Consider the following 16,431-nt stretch of genomic DNA (forward strand, 5'->3'; position numbering starts at 1 on the left):
AATGGGTTTGGGCCTCTCATCTTCCATCACAGAAGCCCCTCTGGTAACTTACCTCTCAGATTTGATGAGCCTCTGTTAGGAATATCCTAGTCCTGTCCTGGATCCTAAGCTAAGATGGATCAGTCACACTAATGTAAGCAGTCCCTTAAGGAAGTTCTTGAGTTGGGTTGTAAGTTCAGCTGGACAGAATCACAATCTGAGTTAACAGTGGAATAAAGAGTAGAGGTTTATTGCTTTCTCACGTAGCATTGCAGAGGAATACAGTCCAGAGTTAGAAACAGCAGCTCATCCCACATGTTTGTCTAAGGATGCAGGCTCTTAGCTTGTTGCCCCATCACACCTAGGATGTTGCCCTTGTTATCATGGTCCACAATGGCTCAGCATCATGACCTCCATCCAGAATATGTAGCAGAATTTGTATGGAGTAGAGAATGATGGTGAGAGGAAAGGGCATCCTCCTTCTTTTAGGGATATTAATTGGAAGTTACACACATTATTTCTGCTTATATCATGTTGGCCAATCTATAGATGTTTGGGAAGAAAGACTGAGAAATGTAGTTGTTTATCTGGGTGTCCATATTCCCAGTTAAATTTTGGGAGTTCTTTTACCATGTGAGAGAAGGGGGGATGAACATTCAGGGATACATACTTTTCAGAGGAGCCCAGCTGCAGACAGTAGACCCCAGGGTGCAATAGTACAGACCCTAGGGTTGGGCTTATAGCATAATGTTGAAATGCACCATAAATATTGTGTTGTAAATATTGTATGTTAAAAATGCTATCAGGACCCTCTTTGGAGAATCCAGAGCAGAGAAGTAGAGTATCACAATCAGTAATGCCACCAGGGATCAACACCAAAAATCTTGGTCCCGCACCCATAACAGAATCTCTCACAAGCAGAAACTTTAGTATGTGTTTTGCTATTATATACTACACAAGGAAGATGCTTGAACAAGAGCTACTTGTACTTATAGCACAAAGCAGGGTATGAATTTGGGTCCAAAGTCGTAGACTAAACACATTTTCCCCAAAAAATGTTTTTTCCTGTCTCCACATTTTTTTTTACACATGGAACAAAATGTCAGTTGGAATAAGGTTATAGAAAAAAACTTTATTCCAAGGCCTGGACTATAGTTAGACTGGGTCCACACTCTTTTAGCACCTGGAAGCCATTTGGCTATCTTTGCAGAGCTAACAATTTGCATTTGTGAAAATGCCCAGCAGGTAATAATACTAAAAGATGTTAAATCAATTCAGGTTGTTGATTTTCTTTGATAACTTCTTCCAAGAGGACTTGGTGTTCTTTCTGGAATATGACTTAAGCTCCATTTCAGTGAGTTCAGTTCAGTGGGTATTTGTTGAGGTATCTATTGTTTGTAAACCACAGTGCTCAAGGGCTGTAAGCCTTGGGGGGAAAATGGTCCTTCTCTCTTAGTAACTCAAAATCTAGCTCAAAAACAAAATAAGTTTAATAAAAGGCAAACTGTAACACCTATTATTGAGATTCAAATAATGTTATATGGATAAAGGAAATAGAATCAATCCAAATGGATGACTGAGGAAGGTTCCTGAGAGTAGGGGGTAGGGGCAGGGGGATTGAATTGGACGTAAGCCCCTGAATACCGATGAAAATGGCATTCCATTGTCTCTTGATAGAGGCCAGTTTCTTTCCCTGCTTGAGGATAGATTTGGGAACCTTGGGGAAGGCTGATTAGTGCCATGTGACTAATGTTGAATCATGCTGACTAATGTGTTCTAATGGATTGATTCAATAATAAAGGGAATGTTGAGAGTCAAGAGTTCAGATCCTGAATTTCACCATGTGATGAAATGTAAATCCCTTAGCCTCAGTACTTCATATTTTGGTCAATTAAAATATGCTCTTGATGAGAATGTAACAAGTCACCTTGACTAGAAAGTGTTTTCCAAACCTCAGGGATAACAGAAATGCTTAACAACAACTCCCAGGATAGGCTTGTGCAACCGCGGGTTATTCATCGTGCACTGAGAATCGGAACATCCATCACGTGCTGCTCCCCAGCCATGCGAAACTTCTACTTCCTCGCACATGCCCCAAGAGCTGACAAACAGTACTCTGCCCTCACAAAAACTGACAAATAGAGGAGCTTTTGAAAAATCTTCCTATCTACCTACTGGTGTGGCTATGTTTTTCTCCCACAAATGTCACCACAGAACTGAGAGCTTGCAGTACACACACAGCTTTTTCTCTTTTGACATGTCCCCAGCTAGACTGCTTGAGAACCTGGCCTTCCGTGTCCAGATGTTTACTGAATTCTGAAGGCCCCCCAAAGGGCCCAAGTTCTTTTGTTGCCCTCCAAATCACTTCCCACAGAGACTGACCGATGTCCTGAAGGAGCCCTTCAATAGGGAGGATAAATGGAGGCAGATGAAGACATGACCCCCTGAGGCTCGCCCACGTCCATGCTAACAAAGGGTCTGAGGCACAACCTTGTAAGGAGCATTTTGGTCAGCAGCGTCCCTTCAAGAGGCCACGTCTCCCCCACAGGGCTGCTTTCAATGGCTACCATCACAGTGGAAGTACTGGGCATTTGTTAAGGGCCGAGGTTTGCTAGGTGCAGCACAAAACATCTAAATCATGCTCCCCTGTCTTTGTGAGGACTTCCTGGCTACAGATGGCAGCTGGCTTTCTCAGGGGAAACCTGGAGCTAGTGGAGGAAGCCAAAGAGGGGCTCCCACTTCTCTGGATGACCTCTTCCCACCCAGCCCGGAAAGGGCTTTTGTCTGCAGCTCTCAGCAGTCAAGCCATGACTGTGAGACTTACCCCACACCTATGCTGTGTTTCTGGGGGTCTCTGCTTTCTGAGGCTGCTGGCTCCCTAGGTAACAGGAAGATATGCATGTATGTAAGGGGACTACAGCTGGAAGGAAAGTTTTATTTAGACTATTAGTGAGAAGTTAGTGTATTTCTTGGTAACACTTCTTTTTTCCAAACGTATTTTCTCCCCCTCCCCTTTTTTTTTAAACTCCTTTAGGCCAACAGAGGCCACAGGGACACACTATGACCGTTGTCTAGAGCTGCTGGGCACACGATTTGTGAAATGAAACAGGATGGTGCTGCTTGGAAGAAGGAAACGGAAGCCAACATAATGGGGATTAATTAGTTGATTGATGTTGAGATGGTAACAGATTTGCCTCCATACCATTGAGCCAGCCATCTCAGACCTAGCAGGGAAGGTGAGGATGAAGAAGCCTTTGTTCAGGTCTGTAGATGCGTGGGGCTGAAGGCTTTGCCGCCATGGGATGTCAACAGCCATAATAATAATAATTTGCACTTACATAGCACCTTTCAACCAGGCACCTCAAAGCAGTTCAGCCACGTTAATTAATTAAAGCCCACAATCCCCCTGGGGAGAGGAGGAGGATGACTAACAGGATTTGTAATTACAGGAGGGAACATTTCCGAATAAAGTATTGTCCACCATATAAAGAGAGTGGGTGTAAAGGAATTGGGGTCTCCAAAGAGTTACTGATTCAGAAATTAAATCATGGAAAGATGGGGAGGCTGGGGGCGGGCATGGGTGTGGGGGTCTGCTCTTGTGTCAGAGGGAGGTCGATGGGCTCAGAATTCACTGACAGGTTCGGATCCAACTGAGAAGCGGGACATGTCTGGTATTAGTGGCATTTGGAAGGTCATTAGTGGCATGACTATTGTGGTGTAAATTCAAGTTTCACTAGTATATTGTGTACAGCCCCTGCAGGACAAAGAGTGAGATTCATGCAGTATTTAATAAAGGATGAAATGATTTCTTTAGATTTAAAGCCCAAAGCTGGGCCAGTCAATTAGCAAATAAACCAACTGGTGACCCATAGGGTAATTTAGTTGTTTCCAGCAGAACACCCAGCCCACGCCCTCCGACTGCCATGAAGTTTCCAACCAAAGCCTCAAGACTGGGTTCAGTGCAAGGCCTGGAGGCTTCAGCTCCTTCAAAGTCAGGCATCAGATCTTCCCGGCCTTTGGTATGGGGGACCTCTCTAACCCAAGTTGTTAGTGTCCCCCAAGCTGTCCTCTCTAGAATCGCTTTGGAGCTGCTCCCCCTCCAGAGGTTTTTAAATGCTTGGGAGGCTACTGTCAGGTCTTACCCTAGCTCGTGTTTCCCGTCAGTGCCCCGCAGAACGCTGTGCACAAAGTAGGTACGGATTAGTGAAGAGTGAGTGAATGACTCAGTGTTTTAACAACTCAGTATTTATTGAGCCCTCACCAGACGCTGCGGTGCAGCTCGCAAGAATGGGATATGTGTCCCGTCCTCAAGAACTATATTGTGAGAAATGGAAAAGACCATATACCACTAACTATAATGTAAAACAGAGTAAAATAAAATGATATGATAGATGTGCATCCAAGCCTCACGCTGCAAGGGAAAGACCGGGAACATTTTATCCAGCTGGAGCGAATCAGGGAAGGTATTCCTGGAGAGCAAACCATGTGCTGGGCATTGGAAGGCAGGGAGGGTTTTGGTAGACCTGAAAAAGGTCGGGGAGGCAGACTTTCCAGACTGTGGTCATTTGTCTCCCTTGAAGCGAGATGCATTTTGGGAACTTGTGGTCTTCAATAGAACATTTGTGAAAACCAAGCCGAGTTTTTGCGGCTGATTAAATGTACATTTCCTATGAGTTCTTACTACATGAATTGACTAATTTCAAACATCAAGGGACTATTTGAGAAGTTGCGAAAGATGTTTTATTCTCTGTAACTCTTAATTCAGTCTCTCTCCGCTTTCGCTGCCCACCGGGAAAGAAAAGCTCAACGGTTCACACATTAAAACAGGGCCCCCAGCAGTGTCTGAGAGAGGTACAAGGAAGTCGTCTCCCCACAACTGGCAAGGATTAGATGTCTTCCTCCTTGAGCCTATTTTTTTGACCCCAGGAAACCCTAAGATGGTACTCTACACCCAATGACTGACGAATCAGCCCCACACTCTCCCGCTCCAAGTTTCAACAGGGCTTTTCACCACACACCACGCTGCCAGGACAGGACCTACGTGCTGTTTTTGCATCTTGCCAGTATTTATTAAGTGTTGCTGCATGTCTGACATGCACTATATATGCATAAGCTTACCTGATCCTAACAGTCTCACAAAGTAGGACCTCACATCATTCCTCCTGCGCAGATGAGGAATGAGACAAAAGTTCACTCTCTTGCTAGAAAGTGACAGAAGGTGGATGCGAACCCACTCAGTCATGCTTCTTCCTCTCTCACCCCTCACCCACGTAGTACTTCTGTTCACATCTGTGGCAACTTCTTATCATCTTCAGTTCACTAAAGTACTCAGTGCTGTACTGTGCATGGAATAGGAACTCCGTGAGTATTTTCCGAAGAATCACCAACAGGAACACCAGTGGTTTGAACTTCCCCTGGGAGGAGAGGCTGCAGAAAGCCTGCTCAGCGTGCTGAGAATTTAGTAGAGACCCATTACTACCTCCTTCCCTTTCCACCATGATTAAAGATTAGGAGACGTGCTCAGGAAAGTTGCCCCAGGAAACGTTCACAAGAAAGAAGACACAGGTGGTTTTCATGAGCTGAGAAGCGGCCAATCTGGTACCTCCCATGAGAGGTAGTGGGGTATCTAGTGTTGACCTTGGATGCTACTCACGGATTTTTTTTTTTTCTATCTGTGTGTGTACATATACATTTACATGTCAAAGTCCAACTTTGTTTCCCTAATTGTGCTGACATCTGAGCTACTCTGTCTATGTGCAGCAATCCTAGTGAGGATTCAGAAGTGGTCCCTGTCAGCCCTCAGAGTAAACATTTCTGGACTAACCCAGAAGTGCTGACTCATATGCATTGGGTCTTGTATGTTGTAAGCAAGGTTACTGCTCAGGGACAGGATTTAAAAGATGATCTGACAAAACTGGGAGAGCCAAGTGAGAACTCTGGAGATGGAGAATGAGGATTAGGTAAGGAAGAAATGGGGAATAAAGGGAAGAACAAGTACAAAATATCAGATTCTGACCTTAAAAGTGTGATTTTAGATCCCCTTGGGAGTGTCTTTTTTTTTTTTTTTTTGAGCTTTGGTTTCAATATTGTCACCATCACTTTTGTCCTATGGCTATGAACGTATTTTCTTTATTCTACTACAGAATTCATCAGAGGCCTCTTTTGCTCAAATGGAAGGAGTGAGCCCATCACAATCCTCAAAAAAATATCCTAATTGTGAGTGAAAGCACATTGTTGACCTCTCTGAATTCCAGTAACCACAATGTTCAGATGGAGCCCAAATTCTCCAGAAACTACAAAGAGATCTGGGAAGAGACTAGACCAATCAATAGTGGGCATAAGTTAGGATGGACTTGGTTTTGCTGCCTAAACAAACAACCCCCAAAATCTTGGTGACTTAAAGTCTGTGTGTCTGAGAGACTCTCCCGGGATGCTGTCCTCCATATGACAACTCAGTATTCCATTTCAGTATGATCATGTACTTCTACAATTGCCACAGTAGGGGAAGAGAGAGAAAGAAAGCACTGGCAATTAAGTGCTTTCCCCAAGAATTGACACATACATCTACACGCAGCTCCAAGGAGGTGGGAAACACAAACCTCCCCTGTATTTGTGTTTTTTTTTTTTAATTTTTATTTATTTATTTGACAGAGATCACAAGTAGGTAGAGAGGCAGGCACAGAGAGAGGAGGAAGCAGGCTCCCTGCTGAGCAGAGAGCCCAATGCAGGGCTCGATTCCAGAACCCTGAAATCGTGACCTGAGCAGAAGGCAAAGGCTTAACCCACTGAGCCACCCAGGTGCCCCAAACCTCCCCTATATTTGGAAGGAAAGGAGAACTAGATATTAGTGAGCACTTGTAACGTCTGCCACATAATGCTGTAGCCAGTGAGCTGGCACATTATCTCCTTCTTTCACACTCATCCCTTGCACATACCTTTCCTTGGATCACCCAGTATACACCGAAGACTTATGTCTAGTGTTGGGGAAAGAAGACCAAATAGGTTTTTTTTGCCCATTTTTAGTCTATAGGCAACCATTTTGAAAGAGAGGAGTATCCACAGAAAACCAGTTAACTCTGGGTACTTTTCCCTTGGATCTATCAGACACTAGTAACCTTAGGAAAGGATAAGGGGTTAAAGTGAGCCATGGCCTGATTTCAGTAATACATCTAAGATGGAACAACTAATTTTGAGTTGCCTATAACCATCGTGCTTTGTATGAAAGGGCTTCTGGAAACATGCCCTTTCTCCTCCATTCCTCCCCTTATTACCAGACATGATTCAAATTCCCTCTAAGCCCTGTGACTTTTCCAGAAAGCAGCTCTCCCAGCAGAGAGAGAGAGAGAGAGAGAGGAGAGGAGGGGGGGAAAAAACTTTCCCTTATTATTCTTCCAATAATGAATTCCTGCTCTGAGTGGGCTGTTTCCATGTGTTTTCAGTCAAGTGCTGATGGCAGCCTTGCCGGGGGACATTTCCAACAGGCTGTGGACATAATAGATGAGGTCTCATATTGACAAGAGCTGCTCTCAGTTTTCCTTCCAGTTTAGCCCTCCTAAGCCCTGAAATTGGAGATGAGAAATGATTCACGAGATCCCACTGGTGAACCAACATGGCTGCCACACCTCTTTCTCCTTTTAACTAGGTAAAAAGTCATGGTTTCAAAGATTTCCTCTCAGAGATTGATAGACCTGGATCTTAGTAACTTAAAAAGGACTTAGCTTTCTCAGACCAGCCCACTTTTTGTAGATGCCAAGACCTCCTTTCTTCAGGATTCAAACATAGTCTTGGCCTACCCTGATACCATAAGAACAAAGGGAGAATTTAGGACACACTATTTCCTGTCTAAAACCTGATCTCAAATACACAAAATGCTTCCAAATAAACAGTGGCAGTAGCCATGTTTGCTAAGGGAATCAGCCTGCTCATTCTCCCCAAAGCAAATGTCTTCAGATAATTCCATGTCAGCTTACCTTCACGGAACTGCTACAAATTATTAGTTATAGTTGGGCTCTCTTCATTGAGAAGAGTCTCAGTTACTTCAGGTAAAAAGGAACAGGTATTTTTAAGGATATAAGTAGCCTGGAATTGGAAAGCCTTTAGGAGAAGAGGTAGCCCTGGGGATTTATTACCTCGGAGGCTCTGAGTCTCTGCTTCCCTCTGCATTTCTACCTGAAGCACTCATGTCCCAGCAGACATACCCTATAGACAGCAGATCCTGCCTACTCAAAACTTCAGCTTGCATGTGGCCCATCCTGGGGTCTTGAGCTCCTCCTTATATACCTCAGCCTTTCAACTTCAGTTCCCATTGGCTTCTTTCCTTGGTATTCTTAGTTAAAATTCCTAAGAGACAATCTCATTGGCTCAGGATCATCTTATTGTTCTGTCTCAGAGAACATCATTGGCCACTAGCCAGCCAGTCAGCTGTGGGCTGAGGGATGAGCTGCAAGCATGTCTGCCCAAGTTGCAGAAGGTGGGGCAAGGCAGCTTCCTTCAGAGGGTCTGTGAGGGGCTGAAGATGTGATGAGCCTTAGTGGGCTCTTTGAACCCTTAATGGGATCGCTGCAGATACTCATTCTCTCTTGCTTCTTCGTCCCCCCATCTCATCACTGTAGGCCTGCTCTCCAGGCACAGCCCGGGCTCCTATCATTGCTCACCCACCAACTCCTGATACAGCATCCTTCCTCTCACCCTGTTGAAGTGTGCGATCACAGAGGTATAGGACTAGCAAGTAGGGAGGAAGAGCTCTTAAAATTTATTTGAGAATATAAGGAAGATTGGAGAAAGGCATGGAAGGAGGGATGGAAATAAAATCCTTTCTCAGCCAAAAAAAATTCCCATTCCCACCATGGGACTCAGGTACCTTTCCTCTTTCTCTTGATCTTTGGAATAGTTTCCCTTTCCCCAAAAATCAAACATCAGCAGAAGCATGAGAAACTTCCATCAAGGGACCCAGATGGAGCAGAGCAGGAAGATAGTCTGGCTCTGCTAATTCCCCAGAGCTTTTTCTGACCCCTGCAAGGATCCCTAGTTCCTGTCTAAGACTTCTGCATTTCCCCAGGCCCCCAACCTCAGGCCTCATGGAGCCCTGGTCCCAGAGTCTCGAATATCCAGTCCCAAGCAATTTACTTTCAAAATATGGTTTAGAACACAAGTGAAGGAGTCTGGGTAGATAAGGTCTTTGCCAGTCGTGTTCTCCCAGTATGCCCAAAGCTCTTCACTGGCAGTTTTCACAAATCTCCCTGATATTTTTAGAGGACTGGTTGTGCGTGGCATTGCCCTGTTTCATCTGAGTCAGAGAAATGATGCATTGTGTGAATTCACACATCAAGGAGAGGACTGGGAGAGAACTGAATTACGACACTGGGCTTAGCCTTTTACTCAGTAGAGACCATTGCCTTTATACCATATCAGTTGGTTAAAAGGCCAACCCCAGACACCTACATTCAAATGTCAGCATCTCTGTATTCTTTTCAGTGGCTGTGAGGCTAGAAGTGAATTAGAGGCAAGTCTAAACAGCCCTGGATTTCCCTGCCCTTTCCTGAGCTCTGGGTATGTCAGTGTTGATTAAATCATTCATCAAACCTTGTTCCAGCTTTTATCTACCGACCAAAAGTGCAGTTTCCCTAGGAGCCTATGATGGCGGGGAAGGTCACTCCAATGGTGTTTCTAAACCTGCTGCTCTGGGATTGTAGAGCCAGTTCCTCTGGATGACATCCAGATCTCTGCTCATTCCATTTAGGATCTAAGGTTGAAATCTATTGCCGTTGTCTGTCCCCTGGGATCTGAAAACCCATCTGGGGTTTGTCCAGCATCTCTCTCCAATACCACCGTCCAACTCCACAGTCATTACCACTCTAACAGCTTGAAAGCTGTTGGAGAGATGGAGCAGAAGCCAGTTTGGCTTTCTCCCAGTCCTCGAGGCCCTTCTGGGGTTAATCAGCAACCACCTATCTTTGTGTTAATAACCTAAGCCTCTCTAACGAGAACACCTGGAGGAAACCCATAGGAAGCCTTAGGATGAAGCCAATTTTGCAGTAATTATTCTGACCATCACTGTCTAAGCTGGACTCAGACTGTCCAGGAAAAAAACCAACTTGTTAAAACCAGCCAACTAGCTGGACAGACTTGTGCCTCTCAATGTTTCTTAAGGCATCCTAGGTTTTACTAATACTTTCCATGTCCACATCTCAGCTCCAGAGTCCCCTTGTGCTGTGCACTCGGGCAGCTTCTCCCTATTTCAGGTACACAGGATTTAGTGAAATGTCCTGAGTGCATCTCATGGACAGAATTCTTTAATGACATCTTCCCACACTCTCCCCAGCCTCTCAGCCCATCCCAATGGTTGTGTTTACACCACTGGAGAAATAGCAGACCTTCTTAACTGGGATTGCTGACGACTTCTCTTAGTAACTAGTCCAAATGGCTTTGGGTGTCAGGTGATTAGTCTGTGCAGGGGAAAAGGACTAAGGGCTGAGGAGGTGGAAGGGAAGGTGGGGGACACATGAAAAATGGTTTCCTGCTCTATTAGTCTGCTAAGGCTGCCATTACAGAATACCACCCAAAATAGCTTAAAGAACAGAAATTTATTTTATCACACTTCTGGAGACTGGAAGTCTAAGATCAAGGTGCCAGTGAGTTTGGTTTCTCCTGAGTCCTCTCTCCCCACAGTGTCCTCCCATGGTTCCTCACATGTGTGGGCTCTAAGTGTCTCTTCCTCTTCTTATGACACCAGTCTTCTTGGATTAAGATCCTGCTCTTATGACTTCATTTAATCCTAATTGTCTCCCTTTAAAGGCCCATCTCCAAGCACAGTCTATTGGGGGTTAAGATGTCAACATATGAATTTGGTGATGGTAGTGGGGGGTGACACTGTTCAGTCCATAAGAGCTGCCATAACTTTTCCTCAACAGATCATCTCCCATCCTCTGACACTGCCCTTCTGGGAAGGAGAATAGTAGACACTGGTCAGGAAATGGCAGATGGGACTCTGTACAGTCAGTTTGAGAATGGCTGAGCTAGGTAGGGAGGGTAGCTGAGGTAGGAAGAGCAAAAAGATGGCGTTTGGATACATGAAGAGATGGTTGGATGGATAGACAGATGGATGAATCTATGAATTAGGCAGCGTGTTGTTGCCACCAGGATGGACATTACAGTCTACTTCTTTGGGGGTGTAGATTTTTACAGTGCAGGGATTGCAGCCTCAAATGCTCACATTAGGTAACAGAGTTGCAAGAAGTGGCCAGGTGCAATAATAGGTAATAGTGGGGAATGGGCAAATTGGAAAGAGCATGCCCTGCCTACAGGGGCCATGTATACTTAGTTCCAGCCAATTACCATGTTATGGGATGCCAGCCTAATGTTGTCAGTATGTCTGATTTTTCAAGAGAGCAAGAAATCTGGATTTTCTGATGAAATCTTTCTTTAAATACATTTTTAAATTACAGCAATTAATTCAAACATTGTAAAATACTCGATGACCAAATCAGCACATTTCCAGTCTGAGTGAAGCCTGGAGGCTGTCAGATTTCCACTCTTGGACCACTAGAAAGACATCTGTCATGCCATCACGTGAGGATGGAGGCGTTTAAGAGTTCTAGCTCATGAGTACGCTGCCTGGGCTCGTATTTCAGCCCACTACTTAGTTTTGCAATCTTAAGCAGCTTACACATGGGACTCCGAGTTGTTGTAAAATTAGTTAATACCTGTGGATGCCTAGAACAGTGCCAGGTGCCTAGAACAGTGGCTGCTGCCCCAGTAAGAAAACAGCAACAGAGCCAGCATTTTTTTTTTTTAATTTCTTTTCAGTGAAACAGTATTCATTGTTTTTGCACCACACCCAGTGCTCCATGCAATACATGCCCTCCCTAATACCCACCACCTGTTTCCCCCAACCTCCCACCCTCTGCCCCTTCAAAACCCTCAGGTTGTTTTTCAGAGTCCATAGTCTCTCATGGTTCACTGCCCCCTCCAATTTCCCTCAACTCCCTTCTCCTCTCCATCTCTCCATGTCCTCCATGTTATTTGTTATGCTCCACAAATAAGTGAAACCATATGATAATTTACTCTCTCTGCTTGACTTATTTCACTCAGCATAATCTCTAACAGTCCCATCCATGTTGCTACAAAAGTTGGGTATTCATCCTTTCTGATGGAGGCATAATACTCCATAGTGTATATGGACCAAATCTTCCGTATCCATTTGTCCATTGAAAGGCATCTTGGTTCTTTCCACAGTTTGGTGACTGTGGCCATTGCTGCTATAAACATTGGGGTACAGATGGCCATTCTTTTCACTACATCTGTATTTTGGGGGTAAATACCCAGTAGTGCAATTGCAAAGGCAAAGGAAACAAAAGCGAAAATGAACTTTTGGGACTTCATCAAGATCAAAAGCTTCTGCACAGCAAAGGAAACGGTCAACAAAAAAAAGAGGTGACCCTCGGAATGGGAGAAGATATTTGCAAATGACAGTACAGACAAAAGGTTGATATCCAGGATCTATAAAGAACTCCTCAAACTCAACACACACAAAACAGATAACCGTAACAAAAAATGGGCAGAAGATATGAACAGACACTTCTCCAATGAAGACAAACAAATGGCTATCAGACACATGAAAAAATGTTCATCATCACTAGCCATCAGGGAGATTCAAATTAAAACCACATTGAGATACCACCTTACACCAGTAAGAATGGCCAAAATTAGCAAGACAGGAAACAACATGTGTTGGAGAAGATGTGGAGAAAGGGGAACCCTCTTACACTGTTGGTGGGAATGCAAGTTGGTGCAGCCACTTCGGAGAACAGTGTGGAGATTCCTCAAGAAATTAAAAATAGAGCTTCCCCATGACCCCACAATTGCAGAGCCAGTATTATTAGCTAGTGTCACCAAATCTTTTGTTTCCTCATCTGGAAAATGGGAACAACACTTGCCTTACCTATCCCCCAGAGAAAAAGAAGAAAATATATGAAAGGGCTTACAGATGTGGACGCATTGCCAAGAAGTACACCATGCACTTGTTCTGTTACTGTACCTGTAAGTAAGGCTCAGCCTTGCCCAGTGCTAGGCTAGGAATCCCTACGAAGAGGAGGATAGCATTAACCAGAACCAGTTTCTTTCTCTTCCAAGAATGATTTGGCTGTTTTGCTATTAGCATTTGGTAAGTCTTTCTTTTATTATTATGAAAAGTTAAAGCATTCAGGAAAGTAGCGAAAATAGCATACTGAACACCCAAGTACCCTTATCTAGACTTAATCATGGTTGCCATTTGCCTTATTCATTTCATCTTGGTGAGTGTTCCTTTCGGGAGTATGGAAATTGGAATGGATCGAGGCACCAGTGGTACTGAATGGGAGACATGGAAAAGCGTGGGGCTTTACCTACCTCATGCCTTATTTTTACAAGAAATCAAGACCCATTCAGATGTAGGTGGTTCCCCTTTGGATGGGACCCCTGAAAAGGGATTTTTGTGCAGGATCATACATTGTTACCACCTTAAGGTAATATAAACTGGGACATGAAATCTTGTATGATTTATAAGGCTATCACTTATTGTTATTTCTAAGGTTTCAATTTTTTTCAAACAAGAACGTGTTCATGTATTGGTTATGAAGTTGAAAATTTAAAATGTTTAGAGGCCTTCCATGTGGAAATGTCTCTGTCATAAAGAATTCAGGAGTTGAAACTGTGGGAGATCTGAGAGAAGCCTAGTGAAATCAGTGATAAAAAGAAATGTTGCCTGCTAAAAATGAAAGGTTTTAGGAGCAGAAACACTCAGATTCAAAGAAAGTATATGCCAATTATAGGGGGCCCTTTCTGTTAAAGCATTTAAAAGAGTCTCTAAGACATATTGCCCCATTTCTCAGCATTAGCTTTTACTGCATTTGAATGAGAAGGCTTCTCCCTGTGGAAAGGATGTCTTACAAATGTGAAAGCAACTAAACTTTGCTTTAAAATTCTATTATTCAGACCCTTCATTAATTTAAGCTGACATTCCTTCTCAATCGGGGCTAATCATCAAAGCTTTATTGTATTGAGAACCTTGAATTCAGCAACAAAGAGTGTGGGTTTGGAAGGACACGCAGGGAGGGGGGGAGGGGGAGGGCGGAGAGCTCACAAGGCTCGAGGGAGGGTGACCCGGAAAGACTGGAGTCATGGGAGGGAGAGGGAGGGCAGAGGAGTTAGAAGAGCAGCAATGCACTGAGGGTGGGGTGAGGGGTGTAGACAGTGGACAGAAGGGGAGAGGGGCTTGGAGAGTCTATGCTGGGAAGCTGCCCCTTGAGCCTCTGCTTATCATCCTGCGACTTTGCCCTCACAAAGCTTCTCTAGAGTAGGGTAAAAAGGGAGACAAGGAATAGAGAAAGAGAAAGGCTTTCCTTTTCTTCCTTTATCCAGGTGCCTCTTGAATCTTCTGTCATGGTACCCTGGCCAGCAACAGGGTGCCTGGCAGGAAGTCTGCCCCCGCCTCCCACCAAGGCCTGGGGTCACGGTCACGTCTGGCCCAGACCTCCAACAGGGCTCTCTCTTCCTTTCTGGCATGATTTACCGTGGGATACATGTTGTGCGATGTACTAGGTGGAGTGTATTGGGTTCATTGTTAAAGCATAAGGCAGGGAAGGGGCTTTTGAAATGTAAGGACGTCACAAACTCTTCTTGAGCATCTGTGATTTATAACTAGAGTAAAATAAGATTTGTAAAGGTGAACTTTAAACCCTAAGGGACAACTAAGTTTTTTAATGTGTATCTTTAGTAAATAAAATACGAATTTTGAAAAACCAAGTAAAACGTGGGTGGTCTTCTGTCTGCACTGAGGCAGTTCTCAAGGACACGAGAGACAGGAGGACAGTGGAATGACTGCAACCCATCCAAGACCAAGTCATGAGAGGCCGCAGGTCTTCAATCCCCAGCCCACCACATTCCAGCTGTGTGCCCTCAGAGGACCCCCGTGACCCCCCGAGTCATACTTTCGCAATGTGTAAAATGGGCATAGATGTAATCTGCCCAGTCTTTGCTCCAAGGGGCCATAGGGATGACCATGTAGATAAATGGGTGGTTTTCCAACCTTCACTGGTGGCCTGAACCTGGGTTAATGCAGTGACCCATGCCGTAGTTGTAAGACTTAAATTAGATCATGCTATTCCTCTGCTCAAATCTCTGAAGTGGCTCCCTTTTACTCAGAATGAAAACAGAGTCTCTCCACTGGCCCTTAGAACCCAATGTGCCCACCAGCACCTGCCATCCCATCTCCTGTCACTCCCCCTTATTCACCAGCTATGGTCACCCGTTCTCTTTGCTTTTCCTCTCATCATCAAACAGGCTTCCCCTAATGGACTTTATACTTCAAACTCCTTGGGGGATCCTGTTCCCCCAAGACAGTCCCATAGCTGATGCCCTCACCTCCATTCCCAGATAGGAGCATGACTCCCTTACCTTTAACTTTTTGCCAAAATGTCACCTCTCCATGAGACCTCCCTTGTTTAAATTACAGCCTACACCCCTTACCCCATCTTGTTCTATGTTCTATGTTTCCTCTCCCAAAGCACGCATCACCATGCAGCATAATAAATAATGTTTACCCATCCCTGTGTGTCTTCGCTGCTACAGTATAAGCTCTGGAGGCCAGGCATCACGGACTTGCTCACTGAGTACCCTAAAGCAGCAGACCAGGGTCACGCACATCAAGGACACTCAGTAAATAGTTGGCTTTTTCTTAGGGGTCCAGGCTATAAAACCAATCAAAGAAGGACTGCTCTAGTCGTAGGGAATATGAATTCAAAATCTCTCCCACCATCCCTGCAGGATCTCCATGGAATAACTTGCTCCAAGGAAAAATTTGAAAACTTCTGACATTTGTTCTGACATGGAAAGCCAGTTTGAAGCTACAAAGTGCTGTGTCATGTCAGTCCCAAGGGCCTGGCAAAACCATTTGCACACAGCAGATGCCCAGATGGTAGATTGGAAAAGGTCTGGGGGGAGGGGGAGAAGATCCCAGGACTAGATCCTTGCTGTCATTCAAGTCTCAGCTCCACCATCACTACTCAGCAAAGTCTTGCCTGTCTGCCTTCTCTTCATACAAAATGACTGTAATCATCTTAGGCTGGAAAACACTGATAAAGACTTTGTTGATCAGCTACTATATGCTAGGCAGGGTCTGCACCCAGTTCACGACACAAGTGATCTCATGAATCTGTCAGCCCTTTCACCATGGTCTCTCCAGTATCTGACACCAGACCTGGCACATATAAGGTGCTCAATAAATACTCACTTGTTTCCCTAACAGCCCTCTGAGGCAGGTACCATTAACCCCATCCTACAAGTGAGGGGCCAAAGTTCAGGCTAGGTAGCTTGTTTAATGTCAGTCAACTAGTGAGTGGCAGAGGAAGGATTTCAGTTCTACTCGAACAAGCTCCAGTCCCTCTGGTTCTGAGCGAGAATTCGGGTTAGACCAGA

At 44.7% G+C, this 16,431-nt stretch overlaps 1 protein-coding gene across 2 annotated transcripts in view; it reads left to right on the top strand.

The window, feature by feature from the left end:
* Window positions 1–16,431, top strand: part of RAD51B (RAD51 paralog B) — a 683,675-nt gene that overhangs the window by 569,811 nt on the left and 97,433 nt on the right. Inside the window, exon 11 of one of the 2 annotated variants that reach the window (XM_059373464.1) lies at window positions 3,014–3,502. The exons of the other annotated variant lie outside the window; for it this stretch is intronic. Coding sequence (XP_059229447.1) covers window positions 3,014–3,054 — 41 coding nt within the window. The 3' untranslated portion in view covers window positions 3,055–3,502. Of the gene's footprint in view, window positions 1–3,013; window positions 3,503–16,431 lie in introns of those variants that run through there. 2 annotated transcript variants of the gene reach the window in all.

This window comes from Mustela nigripes, chromosome 13 (genome assembly GCF_022355385.1).
Source record: "Mustela nigripes isolate SB6536 chromosome 13, MUSNIG.SB6536, whole genome shotgun sequence".
Lineage (NCBI taxonomy): Eukaryota > Metazoa > Chordata > Mammalia > Carnivora > Mustelidae > Mustela > Mustela nigripes.